At 39.1% G+C, this 15,660-nt stretch overlaps 1 protein-coding gene and 1 non-coding gene across 4 annotated transcripts; both read right to left on the bottom strand.

The window, feature by feature from the left end:
• Positions 1–582: 582 nt before the first annotated feature.
• LOC108232305 (ATPase family AAA domain containing 2) lies at positions 583–15,460 on the bottom strand. 3 transcript variants are annotated; one of them, XM_017410018.3, is made up of 30 exons: positions 15,116–15,460; positions 14,028–14,182; positions 13,717–13,772; positions 13,461–13,638; positions 13,205–13,292; positions 12,990–13,065; positions 12,744–12,872; positions 12,293–12,410; positions 11,916–11,930; positions 11,084–11,185; positions 10,655–10,763; positions 10,201–10,316; positions 9,517–9,691; positions 9,200–9,288; positions 8,928–9,087; positions 8,614–8,704; positions 8,150–8,327; positions 7,937–8,073; positions 7,605–7,737; positions 7,165–7,351; positions 6,282–6,467; positions 5,972–6,107; positions 5,045–5,241; positions 4,638–4,797; positions 4,402–4,524; positions 3,418–3,591; positions 2,669–3,337; positions 2,395–2,528; positions 2,190–2,318; positions 583–2,003 (listed from the first exon to the last, which is right to left on the bottom strand). In XM_017410018.3, exons 1-30 carry the CDS (start codon positions 15,314–15,316, stop codon positions 1,959–1,961), a joined length of 4,446 nt encoding a protein of 1,481 aa, XP_017265507.1. In that variant the 5' UTR covers positions 15,317–15,460; the 3' UTR covers positions 583–1,958. The 3 variants fall into 3 exon arrangements, with proteins under 3 accessions (XP_017265507.1, XP_017265508.1, XP_017265509.1); XM_017410019.3 differs by having other exon boundaries at positions 15,122–15,460; XM_017410020.3 differs by lacking the exon at positions 11,916–11,930.
• LOC112450318 lies at positions 6,961–7,094 on the bottom strand. The gene has a single exon (XR_003038892.1). It is a non-coding gene; the product is annotated as a small nucleolar RNA SNORA5 (small nucleolar RNA).
• Positions 15,461–15,660: the final 200 nt, after the last annotated feature.

The following is a 15,660-nucleotide window of genomic DNA, read 5'->3' as shown; positions in this document are numbered from 1 at the left end:
GGTCGGTTTTTCAGACAGTTATATGATGTGTTTTTAAAGGAGAGGCTATACTAAAGCTATTAGCATAAATTTGTGTAGGTTGCAACTACTTTTAAAGCCATAACAGCTGTCAAAATGTGCGATTTTTAAGTAGTTTGAATTCTTATTTCTTGTGCAGTGCATCATCTAAGATAAAAAAATACACATCTTTCATTACCAAATGTCTACCACATAATTTGCAATAAATGAGGAAAATAAGCAGTGTCAGGATTTGTTGCCAACAATTATGAGCTGTTTGTTTACATTTGGACATTTCACTTCAAACAGCCTCTGCACGCCAGATATTGAGTCAGTAAAACTAATCCCCGGATGTAAACAGAGTCAGAGGGAGAATGATGGAAACAGAGACACCAGATGGGAAGAGAAAAAGGTAAAGTTCTTCTTCTGATGAAAAGAAACAGCGACTAAAAGCTGTGAAGACGAGTCAACAGAAGTAAAGTCATTTTTAATGAGGAATTTAGTTGTAAACAAAGACAAGAAATATTTTTTTACAAAAATCCTGATGAGTTTGAGTTACATTAACACTTGAACAATTATTAATGTAGAAATTGTGTTAGCATAAAAATTTTACTCAAAAAAACATTTAAATTTACCATATTTTGACAGCTATTATGACTTTAAAACCCATTTGCAACAATACCAAAGAGAATGCAAGAACAAACATATTGAGCTATATGATGCAAGAATATTTGTCTTTTTCAGGGTGAATTTCAAACAAGCTTATTACAAAAAAAAAGAAAAACCCTACAAATGACTGCAGTAATATGTAATTTGTACCAAAGACAGAAAGCTCTGTGTGGTTTTAAAAGTATGCAGAACTATGGAATTCACTTCAAGTATTTTTAGGTCTGAATTATGGAAAAAAAGAAGTTGTATGTAAAAACATTTGTTTTCAGATTTCATTACCCATTTCAGTTCCTCAGAAACTGCTCCAACAAGAAGAGTAATGTTTTTATAGTGTTTAAGAGATTGACAGAGTTTTAGTTCTCATTGTAAAAACTGAACTGAGTTAAAGTTTAAAAATGTGTTATAGATGCAAACTAATTTCTATATGTTGAAAATTAGTCATAATTTAGTTCAGTTGATGTGCTGCTTTTTATATTTAACTCTGAAAAGTTTTTTTCTTAAATATGTTGCATTTAAGAAAATTTGACTTCTGTAGAAAGATATTATTCATAACCTAACTTATTGTAGAAAGCTCTTTGAGCTACCTCAATTTGGAGAAAAATGAATTATTCATCTTTGTGTACAGTCTGTACTGTGCATTTACCAGATAGGCTTATATTTAAACTTGAAAATGGACCAAAAAATAAGCAAAATAATCCTTAAATCTGCTTCTGTAATAGTCTGGAAGTTAGAAAAAAGCCTCATCACATGAAGTCAGATGTTATTTTACTTATTTGTTTTATTAATAGTAGGAGTGAGAAATAATCAGCAAACTGAACAAAAATCTAAAACATTAAATATCTGTACCAACAGGAAAGGCTTTATAAAGGAGAGTAGTTTCAGTTCATTTTGTACAAATGTGATTTTAAATAAATGTGTCTTTACTGAAGGCTGTGTTAGTTTATATATTTATTTCATTCCTGACTAATGAAAGAAAATAAACCAAAAAATGAAACAAAATTATTTAGTACTAAGGGCTACAGTAGAACTTAAAGTAAATATAATTTTCAAATCAAGTGCCCATTAAGACAATAAAATTATTTTAAACAAACTTCTTGCAGTCAAACAGTTCTAACCAGTCTGAAATCTTAAGATAACAACAAAGCACACAATAGGATTTAGAGAAAAGGCATTTAATTACAAAGTGATACAAAAGTTTAGGCTGAAGGACAGAAAATAAATGACTATAAATTCCTATGAAAATAGAAGCAGTGTTTGTATATTTACACAATTGAGAAAATCTAGAAAATTGTTTAAAAATTGATCAGGCAGAAGTTTTTAATCTCTTGTTCCAACTCCTAAAAAATAATAATAAAAAAAAGAATGTTAGGTACATAAAGTGTTGTATGAATATTAAATGATAAAGAAATACAGAAAACCTAGAACTCAGATGTTATACATCAGCTTTAATTTGAGATCCTGAAGCTACACCCTGACTTTTCCTATGAAAAAAAACTAATCAGTAGAAAACCAGTATTACTAACCTGTATTAGTGCTGTTTTGTTGTAGTCTCGTCTGTGTCTGTAGATGTTCTGACAGAGCAGAGCGTAGAGTTTCTCAAGCTTGTAGACTTCGTAGCCTTCTGTCTGTGTCACTATTCTGTCCAGAAGCTCCTAAAACACAACAAAGATCAGCTTAGTTTCATACAACACACCGCCCCCTCCCCTTCACGTACAGAAATCTCAGCACCTTTAATCTGTTTCTGTCCACAACCAGAGGAGGTGTTTCCTGGTTCAGGATCTGCAGAGCTTTGTCTGCGTCGATCATCTGCTGCTGCAGAACCGTGTTCTTTAGGGCTCGGGTCATTCGCCTCATGTTGTGCTCTGAGACAAAATACAAACACAAAGTGTCTACACCACAGCAACAAGGAGTCTGCTGATAAATTACACCGACACATAATTTATCCCCAGAAACCCTATAAACTATTTATTGGAGGTATTTAATCAAAGCATTAATTTCCAACCTGTTCCTGTTTCCGTCTCTGCTGAGGCAGCTGCAGTGGAGTCTGTAGTTTCAGCCTCCATCGGCTCAGCGGGACTCGTCAGCTCGGCTTCTTCTACTAAAGCTACTTTGTTTTCTTCTTCGTCAGACTGGCCCTTCACAATCTGAGTGTCTGATTGTGTCTCAGTGACAGGTTGTATTGTGGTAGTGTGCTGTGTTTCTCCCTCTGTCTCTGCGCAGCTCTGTTTATTCGTGTTAACACAGATATTGTCATTAGCCTCATCGCTCCTTTTTTCACTCTGTTCTGGCTGTTTGACAGCTTCATCATCTTTATTTTGGATCTGATTATCATCTTGTTCATCTTCGTCAGTCAGGATGCCCTCATCTTCAGCAGCTGGTTTCTTCTCCTCTTCCTCCTGACTGCTCTCAGCTCCTACCATTGGCTCAGAGCCACCTTCCTGAACTGCTGCAGGTTCTGCCTCTTTTTCAGCATCCACCCGATTCTCTTTTGCTGCAATTGCATGATGATTCTCTGCACCTCCTTCCTTCTCAACCTCGTCCTCATTATCTCCATCGTCTTCGTCAGAACCAAAGTGTGTGTCGTCTCTGGACACGTGTGGAGAAGAGTAGGACTTCTTCTTTGGAATGTAGCCGGTAGACCAACGACTCTTCCGACGTTTCTTCTTGTGTGCTGAAAACACAGAAGGAAAGAAAACTCTGTTGTGGTTTTTAACCCAAAAACAGCTTTCTCTTTAACTGAATTGACATTACCTGTGTTTTTAGGTGTTGTGACAGAAGAGACGCTCGTATTGGTAGCAACCACAGCTGCAGGTTCAACTTTCTCACTCTGCGGAGGTGTCCTGATGATATTAGTGTCTGTGGCAGCTTTGGGCTGTTTGGGAAGGACGTGGTAGAAGGTGGGAGTAAACTGTGCAGTGGAGCAACCTAAATTCAACAAAAACAAAATATGACTACATTTTTATAACTTTTATGTTGTACCCGTTTTAAACTGCACAAAACATTTTTGCAGTTTAGCAATTAGTTAATTGTACCCGAGACAAAAAAAAACTACAAATGTAGAAGGTTTTAGCAATTTATAGGAAATACTAAGAGCTTTCAATTACTTGCGTTATGGATGGGGGTAAAATCTAATTTTAGATGCATCACAAACCCAGAAGACTCCAGATCAATTTTCAAATGTCAAAATTTGATTTTGTTAACATTAATCTGTGCTGCAACTGTAAGAGTCAGCAGAGTAGTGACCGCGCGGTGTTGTTTGTCCCAGTACATTTGCCGTAGCTTCCTGAAGTACAAACATGTTGCAGCAAATCTGTTTCCTCATATCTTCTTCATTGAACCCTGGAGAATGTAACAGTTTAAACTAACAAAACATGTCTACCTTTATTAATGACTTTGAAGCATTACACAATGCTAATCGTGTTAGCTTTTTAAAGGCATTTTCAATGTTAAGTTAGCATAGATGCTAATTCTTGGTTAGCAACCTCTGATATTTATACTTACTTTGCACTCATCATGAGATGTGAAAATGTATAAATCAGTTCATTTTTTAATTTTTAAGATAAATGAAATGCACCAATAACTGATTTATAAATCTAAATCGTAACTGGATCATGAGATGCTTAAATTTTCCCAGCCCTGGTGACGAGTGGTTTTGAAACAAACAACAAAAAAAAAAACTAACTTTGCACAAGAGGCGATGTATTTTCAAAGCAAACACACACAAACAGCATTAACCTCTTGTCTTTCGTGACTCTTTGATCTCTTTGCAAATCTTCTCAAAATCTTCATCCAGTTCTTCTCGGATGATGGCGTGGACCGTGTCTTTCAATGCACACGCTCTGTGGCGAATCTGTCGATCTGGAGGAAACACACCCCAATGTCATTGCGCACTTAAAAATTAGGAAGGGGGGTGGGAAGTAATTATGCACCACACTAATGAATTAAACAAAGAACGTGTGTGTGTGTAGTACCTGAAGGGTCCCTATCTGGGTTGTATTCGAGGGCGTTCTGCCAGATGAGATCCACGTCCACGAGAAACTCTTGGACCGTCCCGTACTGATGGAGGTCTATCTTTGAGAGAAGTGTTGACAGATCCATCGGCTTCTTGATCACTTCAGCATAATCTGGAACCTACATGTCACAAGCATAGAAAGGAAAAAGAGAAAACGCTTTAAAGACTGGTGTTACAAGCCTGACTTAATTTACTTTACATTTGTAATATCTATATGATGAAATTCATTTAAACAGCTATATCAATGAATAAAAAAATGGCTACAACACTGCCCCACTCCTTTGAATCATTAGAAACAGAAACAGTACCGTTTAAATAGCTGAGCTTTAAGTACACATTATAAAAAGTAGAATAACCAGCTGCTACCTCGTCCAAATCCACAGGCTTAGTAAAAGCCTTGAAGCGTTTATCTTGAGAAAGGCGGTTTGTGACATCACGCAGGAAGAGACGAAGCTCTCTGAGCGTATCTTCCTCTTGTTCTTCCAAACGTCTACACTCCTCTTGGGTTAGCTGACGTGGAGGGGGTGGAGGGGCAACCGGAAGCACCTCTAATGCATGAAGCACTGACAGACGTGGAGAGGGTCACAATTCAGACAACATGAGAAGAGAAATCACTGATGTCAAACAATCTTCTTTCCCATTTCATCTGGCATTTTAGCTGAGGTGAGGAATACTACACTATGCTGTAATTAAATTGAACTAGTTTCTTACATTTTGTGCAGTCTGCAGAAACAGCTGAACAAGGTTAGTCCAAGATGAGTAGCCTCAGCTCTGTGCAGTTTTGTTGTTAATCCATGTTATTGGTATGTTTGACAAAAATATTTCCAAGTTTAATTAGTACCCATCTACACAAATTCAGATATTTTATTTTAATAAATCAGACATCTGCTGCGCTTGCACCTCTCTTCCACAGACAAAGGTTTTGGTGAAAAAAAAAAAAAAAAAAAATCTGTGTAGACTTGTAATACTGAGCTTTTGAGCAATGATGAAGCGGCACATTTCACTCATCCTCCTTATCATTTTGTGCCCCGAAAACTAAAATACCAACTGAGCTGTTTTTAGTGGTATCTTCCATGTTTGTCTCACTTTATCCTGATTCTGTTATCATTAAACCTTGATCATGTGATGAAATGGTTCATATCTGGGAGGTACCAAAGAAACAAGCTGCAGTTGTTTGCACAGAATCTTTGCACAGAATCTTCAGCCAAGCTAAGAACAATCTTTTTCTGTATTTTAATATGTTTGAGGTTGTTAATGTGGGCTTCATTTGATCTCAGCAGACTTCATTCTTACCAACTTTCTTTTTGGAAGTGGGGGCTTTTGCAGCCTGATTGAGGATAAGATCCTCAAAGAAGTCCCTTCTCTCTCGGCTGGTGGGCACAAGGACTTGAAAGACCTCTCCGTATTCAACCCGAAACAACTCCTGCACCTGAGATGAGGAAGATGAGCGATGAAGACAGTCAGTCTTACAGCAAGAGCAGATCCACGTGTCAGAGAAGCCTTTAAGAGTCGAGAAAATTCAGACGATTCGAATCTTAGCTTCACCGTAAACTCACATTTCACACGTTTGTCAGTGCCGAGGATAATTTAAAATGCAGCGTACCTCCACACTCAGTTGGTCATAATGGAGGCTGCAGGTAGCCAGCAGCAGAATAGGAGAGAAGGCGGGGATGGAGCTCAGGAGGCTCAGGAAGGTTGCTTTGAGTGCAGGACCCACAGTTTCCCACCACTGCCCGATATGCGGGATGTACAAGATACTGGGAGAGGTCCGCTTGGCTTCAACAAAAATCTGCAAAGGAAATGACACCAGATGGACATTTATGGTGCTACTCATTACAACGGCTGAAATCAAATCTAGAAAGACAGATGACATGGTACTTTACCAAGACATAAAATTGGAAAGAATGAAAGAATATAAAACAGATTATAGATTAATGTTTGATACAAATGAACCAATCAGAAGTTAAAATGGAAACATGATCACTGCAGACAAAGTAGAAAAGTAAAATAAACTGGTCAATACATTAGTAACATAGGAACAACTTAAGTGTTGTATGAAGATATAAAAAACAATTTTTACTTTACAAACCTAACTTCTTTAAACAGAAAATTTATTAAAATATTGACCATTAACTGTTGTGAGAGCATAAATGTTTAGGAAATCCAAAATATTTGTAAAAACAAATGAAAAATCCTCCCTCTCTTCTACACCAAGTGTAACTAAAACACGTTCAGGTTCTTCTCAAACTAAATAGTTTTTTTAAAACTTTAACACAAAATGAGTTTGTCTGTAGTATATATTTATCCCCACCTCTCACAACAAAGACATGGGGCCCATGAACTACAGTTACTGTAGCAGCCATTTTGGCCAGTGAGGTCCATGAAAAAGAATCCCACTGAATTTGACAAGGCTGCAGAAATACAATAACTCTTGACTGAATGTACATTCAGATGCTGGTGTTTCAGATTTTACAGGGTCTCCGTACCTGGGCGCAGGTTTCTTCAGGTGCTGTCATGCTGGCTCCAAACAGGACAGCCATGTCCAGAGTGTAAACGGTGAACTTCTCCAGAGCGTGGAGAACAGCCGGAGCCAAATGGGAGGTCTGACCTGAGCCTGGTCTGCCCTCCAGGAGGAGCCGGGGACGGTAGGATGTCGGCTGGCTCAACACACTCCTACACAGGAGACACAACAAGCATACTGAGACAGGCGTGGGAATGTTTGAATTTATTTTCAGCTAACCTTCAGAAGTTTAACTTATGTGCCTAAATTATCTTTATTAGGATTTAGGTCACTGATGCAAGATGAGTGGGCAAAGATTATGAAATAAAACAAGTTTGTCCTCAATGCAATCTAAAAAAATAAATGTAATTAAGCACAATACCGGTAACAAATGTAAACTTTTGTGTTATTTTCTGAAAGATCTACCTGTTGAAGTTTATAAGGCCGTTAGCAGTAGGCATCTTGAGCTGTGTTTGAGAATTCAGCCCACCGGAGGAAACTTCAGCCTCCTCTTCCTCACTAAACATCAGCTCATCCTCAGACACTCCCCGGGACACATCTTCAAACAAACAACCACACATGGTAGGTTTAACATGCGTCAAACTGATGTGCTAGAAGAATTAATAATCAGAGCTGGCGTGCTCTGCCCTGTAATAACAGCGAAACACAGCCAGTTTTCAAATGAACAAATCCACGATTCTGAACAATGGAAAAGAGGCCCAAAAACAACAACTGTGAAAAAGGGATACAAACTTCACCTTGTTGTCTTTTCCTCTTTAATCCCTGCTCAGCATGAGGAAACACCCTGCTGACTGTTTGGAGTATGTTCTGTAAGGTGGTGGTCAACAGAGGACGGATGGCAGGTAACAAGGCTTTAGCTGGTGACACTACGGCCCTAAAAACATAAAATGAGTTTAATCAGGATCAGCATCACAAAGACCACAACTAAAGTATACTTGAAGCATCTCTACCTTTGAGCAGCTGGCACCATCTTGGACATAGCGGACATGAAGTCTTTGTGAGTGATGACGATTGAGTTCACATCCAGGATAAGTTTCTGTGATGAAGAGTAGATCTGTGGGTAGCGACGCCGCAGGGCACACAAGGCTGCCTCTGAACACACGGCTTTGATATCTGCTCCACAGTACCCTTAAAAAAAACAACCAGACTACTAGTACCAGACAACACGACTATCAGGAAATAGAGTACGCACATTCAGAGTACAAAACCTTCCTGTAGAAACTTCTGAATGGAGCACGAGGATAATTTTACCAAGAAGACGTGAAGGTGAAACCATGATTCATTCAAAGTAAATTTAAAAGGATAAAAAGCAATTTGCCTTAAATCTAATCATCAGTTACACAAAAGTAAAAGCAAGAAGTCCACATCGGACTGTTGCCGACTAGAATATTTTCAGAAATGTGTTCAAACATACCAACACATTTATCTGCAAGTTCCTCCAGGAAAGTCTCCGAGGGTGGAGGAGTCCACTGCCTGGTGTGGATCTTCAGAATGTCCTTTCTTGCCTGCATGAGAGTATAATGTTTAGAAACTATGTTTTAAAGCTGAAAAGCCTCTGATCCAGGGGTTCACAGTCATCTGAGAGATACTGTTCTCCTCAAAGAACCTGAAGATGCTGCTCAGCGTAACATTTTAAATAAGATTAGCAAAACTGGGTTCTGTTGGCCTTTAGAAACCTTTAGATCCTTTTCAGGTACATCATTGTTAGAAATAAATACATTTTTTAACCTCTCTGTCCGGCAGGCCAAACAGGAACTCTCTATCAAAGCGTCCGGGTCTTCTCAGTGCCGGATCGATGGAGTCCAGCCTGTTCGTGGCGCCAATAACAACAACTTCTCCTCTGCTGTCTAATCCATCCATCAGAGCCAGGAGAGTTGACACAATCGAGCTACAGAGAGACAGAAACATATAAATACAGATTAACACCAGCCTCACTGTAACAAAGAGGACAGGTACTGGATTTAAACTGAAGGTGGTGCTGTATAAAGTGACTTGCTGACCTGTGGATCTGGTCCTGACGGCTGGATCGGACCGGAGCCAAACCATCAATCTCATCAAAGAAGATGATGGATGGACGCATTTGATAAGCCTAAAAACAAGCCAGTAAGTCGATTAACAACAGCAGTACATGCAGATCTAGAAACAGTAACGTAAAAGGTACAGATTTTACTTCATTGTAAATAAGTCAATGTGTTAGAAAGGATTTCTTTATTTTTAGGTGGTTTTCTAATTAAATTCCAATTTCTCCAGCAAAAAGCAACATAAAAAACCCTGTCAATAATCATTAAAAAGTAGTAGTATAAGGTGTTCACTTTACCTGATCAAACAGGAGTCGTAACTGTCTCTCTGATTCTCCCACCCATTTACTGAGGCAGTCGGCTCCTTTCCTCATGAAGAACGCCACCTTTCTCTCGCCCTGACTGCACTCGTTCGCCAGTGCTCTGGCTACCAGGGTTTTCCCAGTGCCCGGAGGACCGTAAAACAGACAGCCCCTGGAAACGAGAGAAAGAAAACGGGATTGTGTCTGAGAGAGTTAGGACTAAGAGAAGATTCTCGAAACAAGCAGAGGGGGGGTGGGGGGGGACAAAACCTACGAGGATGGCGGTAACATACATAAAAGCGTCTGAATGTAGAAAAGTATTTTAACAAGCGACACATCTGCAACTGGAGTTTTCAATGAAACAAATCAGAACAAAAAAAATGCACATGATTTTGTTTAATTATGTGGGAAAATTCACTGAAATAATTGACTTCAAATAAGGTTGAAGATGAAGATTTATACATCTAACATACTGAGAAAACAAGGCTGAGACAAATTGTTAAAACAACTGAAAATTCCAGCTTTTTCACGCCCATCTTGATGAATTAATTTAAGCTCTTTGGACTAAAGTGATGAAAAACAAGGCTCCGTTGTTCTGGCTTCAACTAGTGACAGTTTATGAGTTTTTTTATATGAAAGAATCCAGACCACTTCATGTTTTACCTGAAACACATTATTTACCTGGGTGGCTGTATCTTGAACCGCTCAAAGACTTCTGGATAAAGCAGAGGAAACACCACCATCTCCTTTAGTGCTGAAATGTGTTTGTTTAAACCTCCAATGCTGTCAAAGCGAACCTGCATCAGGTGCATAAAAGAGAAAGCATTTTACTCTTAATCCTCTGTTATAAAAATGTATTTATATCTAGCAATATTAATAAACTATGCTAAATAAAGCATATACATACTCTTTATATGCTTTACACAAAAACTGTATAATATAATAATATATTTAATCAACATGCAGGTAAAGGTTTCCAGTAATTTACGTTCAATCAAAGCCAACTGGACCCATTTTTGATAAAATTAATAATAATAACTTTAAAAGATAGGTACTTTAAACCAGTTTTACAAGTGAAAATACATTCTTTAGGTTTTTAAATATGTCAGTTTTTCTCTTCACGAGTTAGGGTTACCGTTTTGTCTATGTGCATGGGGTCCACATCAGCAAGGCTGGCTCCAATCTTCATCCTATCCTTGTGGATCCCCAGAAGGTCTTCTTTCAGTAAGTTCATCGGCAGACATCTTCATGGGAAAACATGAAAAATAATAGACATTAATTCAGTAACCAAAGACTTGCTGTTCCCACTGTTTGTGAACAATGCTGCAGGAACTGAATGTCACACAGGATGATGAATTCTGACACTTTACAACCCTCGAGAGATCAGGAATGTTATAAACCATTTACCAGCTTTATGTGTCCTAGAAATTAAAGGATAAATCAATAAACTTCAGACTGTAAACTCACTCCATGTATCCTTGCATATGAAGTGGAAAAAACATTGAGGATCACTTGCACTTTACCTGTATTTATGCGGTTAAAAACTTGTTCCTGATGCTCTCACCTGTTGACAGACCTGCTCCTGTTCTTACTCCTGCGTCTCTGAAATTTATCATCATCTGAGGAAGAGGACGTGGAGTCACTACTGTGGATGGCATGTCTCCTCCTGCCGGGATGGAAGATGGCAAAACGTTTGTTTTAAACAAAACAGCCAACATCATGCTGGCATCTCGTTATCTCATTCTGCGCAACAGACAATGCTCGTAAGCAGAGACAATTTAAAAAACTAAAAATAGCTTTCACTTAACCAATAAAAACAGACACTGCTGCTATGAAACATTCAGGGAGGCAGCATTGATTTATATCAACAATTTGACCAACTACATAAGATCCCATCACCAAAAACAATGTTTGTTTTCTGTTTCAATCCTCCTCAGCAGGGTTGCAATCAAGTGAGGTTTTCAGAATCCTCAGCACATTGTTGTCCGAAGTTGTTTTACTTTAATTTACTTATTTTTACTAAGAAATTCAATTAGGATTGAAACTGTAAAGCATTTTTAGAGGATGTATTTGTGGCACAAGGGATGGGTAGTGTTTAAGACAGGGAGGAAAGAGGAAAAGGAGTTGTGTACAAACAAATTTTCCCCTCAGACATAATTTTTTCCTTTACATTACAGCTCAGGAAATGTACACATTATGATAACACAAACTTTCATTCCATGGTAAATAGAAAAAGTAGCATATCACTGTAGACCCTTTTGCCACAAAACAACTATTAGTACCATAGCGTTTAAAAATGTGCCACCTTCCAACAACAGCGTTCCTTTAAAGAACAAACAGCACCCAAAAGACAAAGAAAGAATAAACCAGGAATACAGACATGATGAGGGTCTTACCTGTCAGAACTACTCCTGATGGTGAAAGCAAAACAATCGGACAAAAAGAAAGAATAAATAGGAATTTTGGGATGGATAACACAAGCAGCACAGAAAAAAGCTGCAAATTTAAAATCAGTTTATTTGTGTCAGTAATGAAGGAGTCTGTTTTAAAGCTGAATATAGTAACATTTGTTTGTACAGATATAGGAATAAAACAAGCATCTGATTTTGTTCTGTACTAGCAAATCAGAACATTTTTACCGATTGATAGAGACAAATAAAATAATATTGTAAAAGGCAACCGTGAGCTCAACAACACTGCAGAGACAACAAATTCATCTCAACAAAACCTCATCATTTTCTCTTTTTCTAAGAATATATTCTGCCGTCCCAACCTGCTGGTCCTTCTGTTGTAGGGGCTCCTGGGAGCTGTGGAGCTGAACCTGAACCTGCGTCTGGTGGGAGACGAGTTCTCCTTGAAGTACATGCTGCGTTTCCTGGGTTCTCTGGGTTCTGACAAGAGAGCAACAAATATCAAACAACTTAGGACCAAAGTATACAAGAAAATAAGATTCTGATTATTGGCTGTAAAAAAAAAAACTTTAAAAGATAACCCTTTTTAAAGAGCTTCTGCATTTAGACTGAAAATATTAGTCCTTTCTCTTGGCGCTGAATTTGTCTTGTAATTCTTCTGCAAGCAATGTTTATTCCGGGATATATTTCTATTTAATCATTCCATCTAATATTAAACTGAGGCCTCGTGGGTCACTTTGACTCAGGAGTAGCAGGAGGAGGAAGGAGTCATAAATAACTGAACCGATTCATTGATCTGAACAGAATCAGTACCTTGTGGGGCCTGGTAGCGAACCACAGCCTTTCTCTGTCGGAAGTCGTATCGTCGTTGGTTGTCTTCTTCCTCATCTTCATCTTCCTCTTCTCCATCTTCCTCCTCCTCATCATTATCATCGTCTTCATCTGTAAATAATGAAATAAATAAATAAAATATTAACAAGGTATGTACATGCATATGCAAAACAAAACGACAGATTTGTGTGGTTGTGTCCATAAAAATGGGTATCAAATCCATCTCACCTTGGCTCTTCTGCTCAGATTTTTTACTCTCAGCATTTCTCAGAGACCTCCTCATCCGGTCCTTGAACACGCCCAACTGTGAAGACCAAACGACAAAAACGATCACGAATCACTTTAAGTAACACAAACGTCAGCCTCATTTAACATGAAACCTAAGTTTACTGAACACAACAAAGAGCTCCATCTCAAAGAAGGACATCTGTGTTTGTCAGCACCTCTTCCTCGGCGTCTCGATCTCTGCTCCTCAGCCGGCGCCTCATTTTCTTCATGTCGTCCATCTTTTGAAGAACAGCTTCAGCAGTGCTGACAAAACAGTGAAATGAAGAAAAAAGTGTTTTAATGTTACACTTAATTTACCACTGACCTATAGTTCTAGTTTCTATTCTCTACAATGTATTTGTTACAGAGCGTTTCAGATGAAGCAGTGGTGGAAGGAGTCAAAAGAAATGAAGTGAAACCCATTTCCCGTACTTGGTGATGAGGCGATCGTAGAGCACTGACTGATTGCGAGAGTGCAGTTTGTATCTGGTGATTCGGGAGCTTCGTCGCACCGAGCAATCTTCCTCCTCCTCTTCCTCCACATCTCGACTCTGTAGGTTAAAGCGACTCCGTTTGGGGGTGGACGACCCTTCCACTTCATCTGGAACATCTGAGGGCAGGAGGGTCCATACAGTAAAATCTGAATGTGCTTTGAATATTTGAGCATCTCCGCTGCTGTGGACTATACCTGCTCGCTGTTTGTCGCTGGATGCCTTCGCCTCTCTCTGCAGCCTGGAAGATTTTCTAATGACAGAACAGGACCAGAAGTTTTGTTTTTCTTGCCTTTTTTATTTTATTTTGCATGCTACAAAACTGCAAAAACACAATCTAAATTTTAGTTTAAAGGTCTTCATGTAAGATACTTCAGATTATCTCCAGGAGTGAAGAGTATCTCTCACTGTGGTGTGTATGTATGAACTAAAAACGGCAAAGAAAGCCCACTCCTGGTTCTCCAGAACTCATGTGTGACAACAGCTGAAGCCAGATGTCCTGCATTACCTGGTGCAGCAGCCTTCAGCTCTGTCTTCATGCACAGGGGAGCTCGTCTTTGGTCCCACGTCAGCAAAAGAAACCTCGGGTTTAACTCTTTGTCCTCTGGTCTTGAGGGAGGGACTGAGACCACCTCCATCCTCATGCTTTGCGACAGCATAACCCTGTAGTCACAATGAGTTCAACAAATACATTGTGTATTAGGAATTCAACAAATCTGCTGTAACGAGCGAGATTTAATACAAGCAACAGATTCTAAACATGTTATAATGAAATACTCTAATGAACTTCCAGCTAATAAACGCAAACTTAAATTTAGGGTGATTTCAATTGACGTCAGAAAAATTTGTTTGACATGTTAGACACATCTGATTCAGTGGTTTAATTACTTTTTCATGTTCTGCAGAAACCTGTTAATCACCCATTGATTGAATCAGGTGTGTTGGAGCAGAGAAACAAGTAAAACATGCAGGATGGTGGCACTCCAGGACCAGGGTTGCCTACCCCTGGTTTAGATCAGTTTCTAAAAGGTTATGCTCTGCCCCAGCCTACTAATGTTGTTGCAAAAACACTTTTGAAACTGAGAACATCTCATGAAAACCGAGCAACAATTTCAAATTGTGAAACTCTCATACATGAAGCTGATTAAGTTTAACAGGTTTAACACGCTAGGTGAATAAAACTTATTTTGAAATAAAGCCATACTTAATGTTTATAGCTCTCTAAAATAAACAAACAAACAACCTGAGACGCATTCACGTACCAGCAAGTATTGTTATAGCTAAAACACCGATTCATGTTAATGTAATTTAACTACAGAAATAATTAATGGTTCTTACACCTGCTTAACAAACCCACAGCAGTCCAAAGTGTACAACAGTTTCATGCTGCATCATTAATCAGGGAGACTAATGAAGCGCGTTTATTGAGATTTCTTGTTAAAACTGAAGCTAAACTGATGCTAAACAGGCTTTAACTGAGCGGAGCTTTAGCGCGCTAGCTAAAGTAGCACACCGAAGTTGCGTTCAATGACAACTTCTGCGCGGAACAAACGGGACTGCGGCTGGGTCACCAGCTGTCTGCGTGCATGCTCTCACATTCACCGAGTTGTTTTCGGGGCTGCTGAAGCTGTCGTTCAGGGACCGTGAGGACCGAGTCGACCGAGCGGACTTTCTCTGCGACGCGGCGGGAATCAGCGACAGGAACTCGGAGCTTGTGTCCATTTCAATCGTCCTCCTCTTCGGCGTAGTTGCCTCCGGCTCGGCTCCGACAGTGCCGCTACTGCGTCGGACCACCATCTTGACCTAAACGACCATTAAGCGATGAATACAAAGTCTTGCTTTTACAGCAAAGTCAACATAACAGAGATAATTTGTATTCTCCCACTGCTGAGACGGCTCTGCCTCCTCTCTGAGCCCTTGATTTCTGGCGCCATAAACGTCATCGGAGGTTATGGGGTAAGCTACGAGCTTCCGCTGACAAAAATAGATCCCTTGTTATAATATGTAAAATTCAATCAATTGTGTAAAAAGTTTCATTTTCAACACATCAGCAACGTGACGCGTTCGAGTAGTCATCGTTATTGCCATTAGTACATCACAAGCGGCAATTGTTAACAAATAAACAAGCGGAGGGATACACG

The sequence above is a fragment of the Kryptolebias marmoratus genome, linkage group LG16 (genome assembly GCF_001649575.2).
Source record: "Kryptolebias marmoratus isolate JLee-2015 linkage group LG16, ASM164957v2, whole genome shotgun sequence".
NCBI lineage: Eukaryota > Metazoa > Chordata > Actinopteri > Cyprinodontiformes > Rivulidae > Kryptolebias > Kryptolebias marmoratus.
This window is presented reverse-complemented; position numbering and strand designations above follow the sequence as displayed.

Bases quoted from the DNA above. Each gene is read 5' to 3' on its own strand.
- LOC108232305 (XM_017410018.3), bottom strand. From the start codon at position 15,316: ATGGTGGTCCGACGCAGTAGCGGCACTGTCGGAGCCGAGCCGGAGGCA. The intron at 9,088-9,199 runs GTCAGCAAGTCA...GTCTCTCTGTAG, and splicing joins CGTCAGGACCAGATCCACAG to CTCGATTGTGTCAACTCTCC. The intron at 5,242-5,971 runs GTAAGAATGAAG...CACGTCTGTCAG, and splicing joins CACTTCCAAAAAGAAAGTTG to TGCTTCATGCATTAGAGGTG.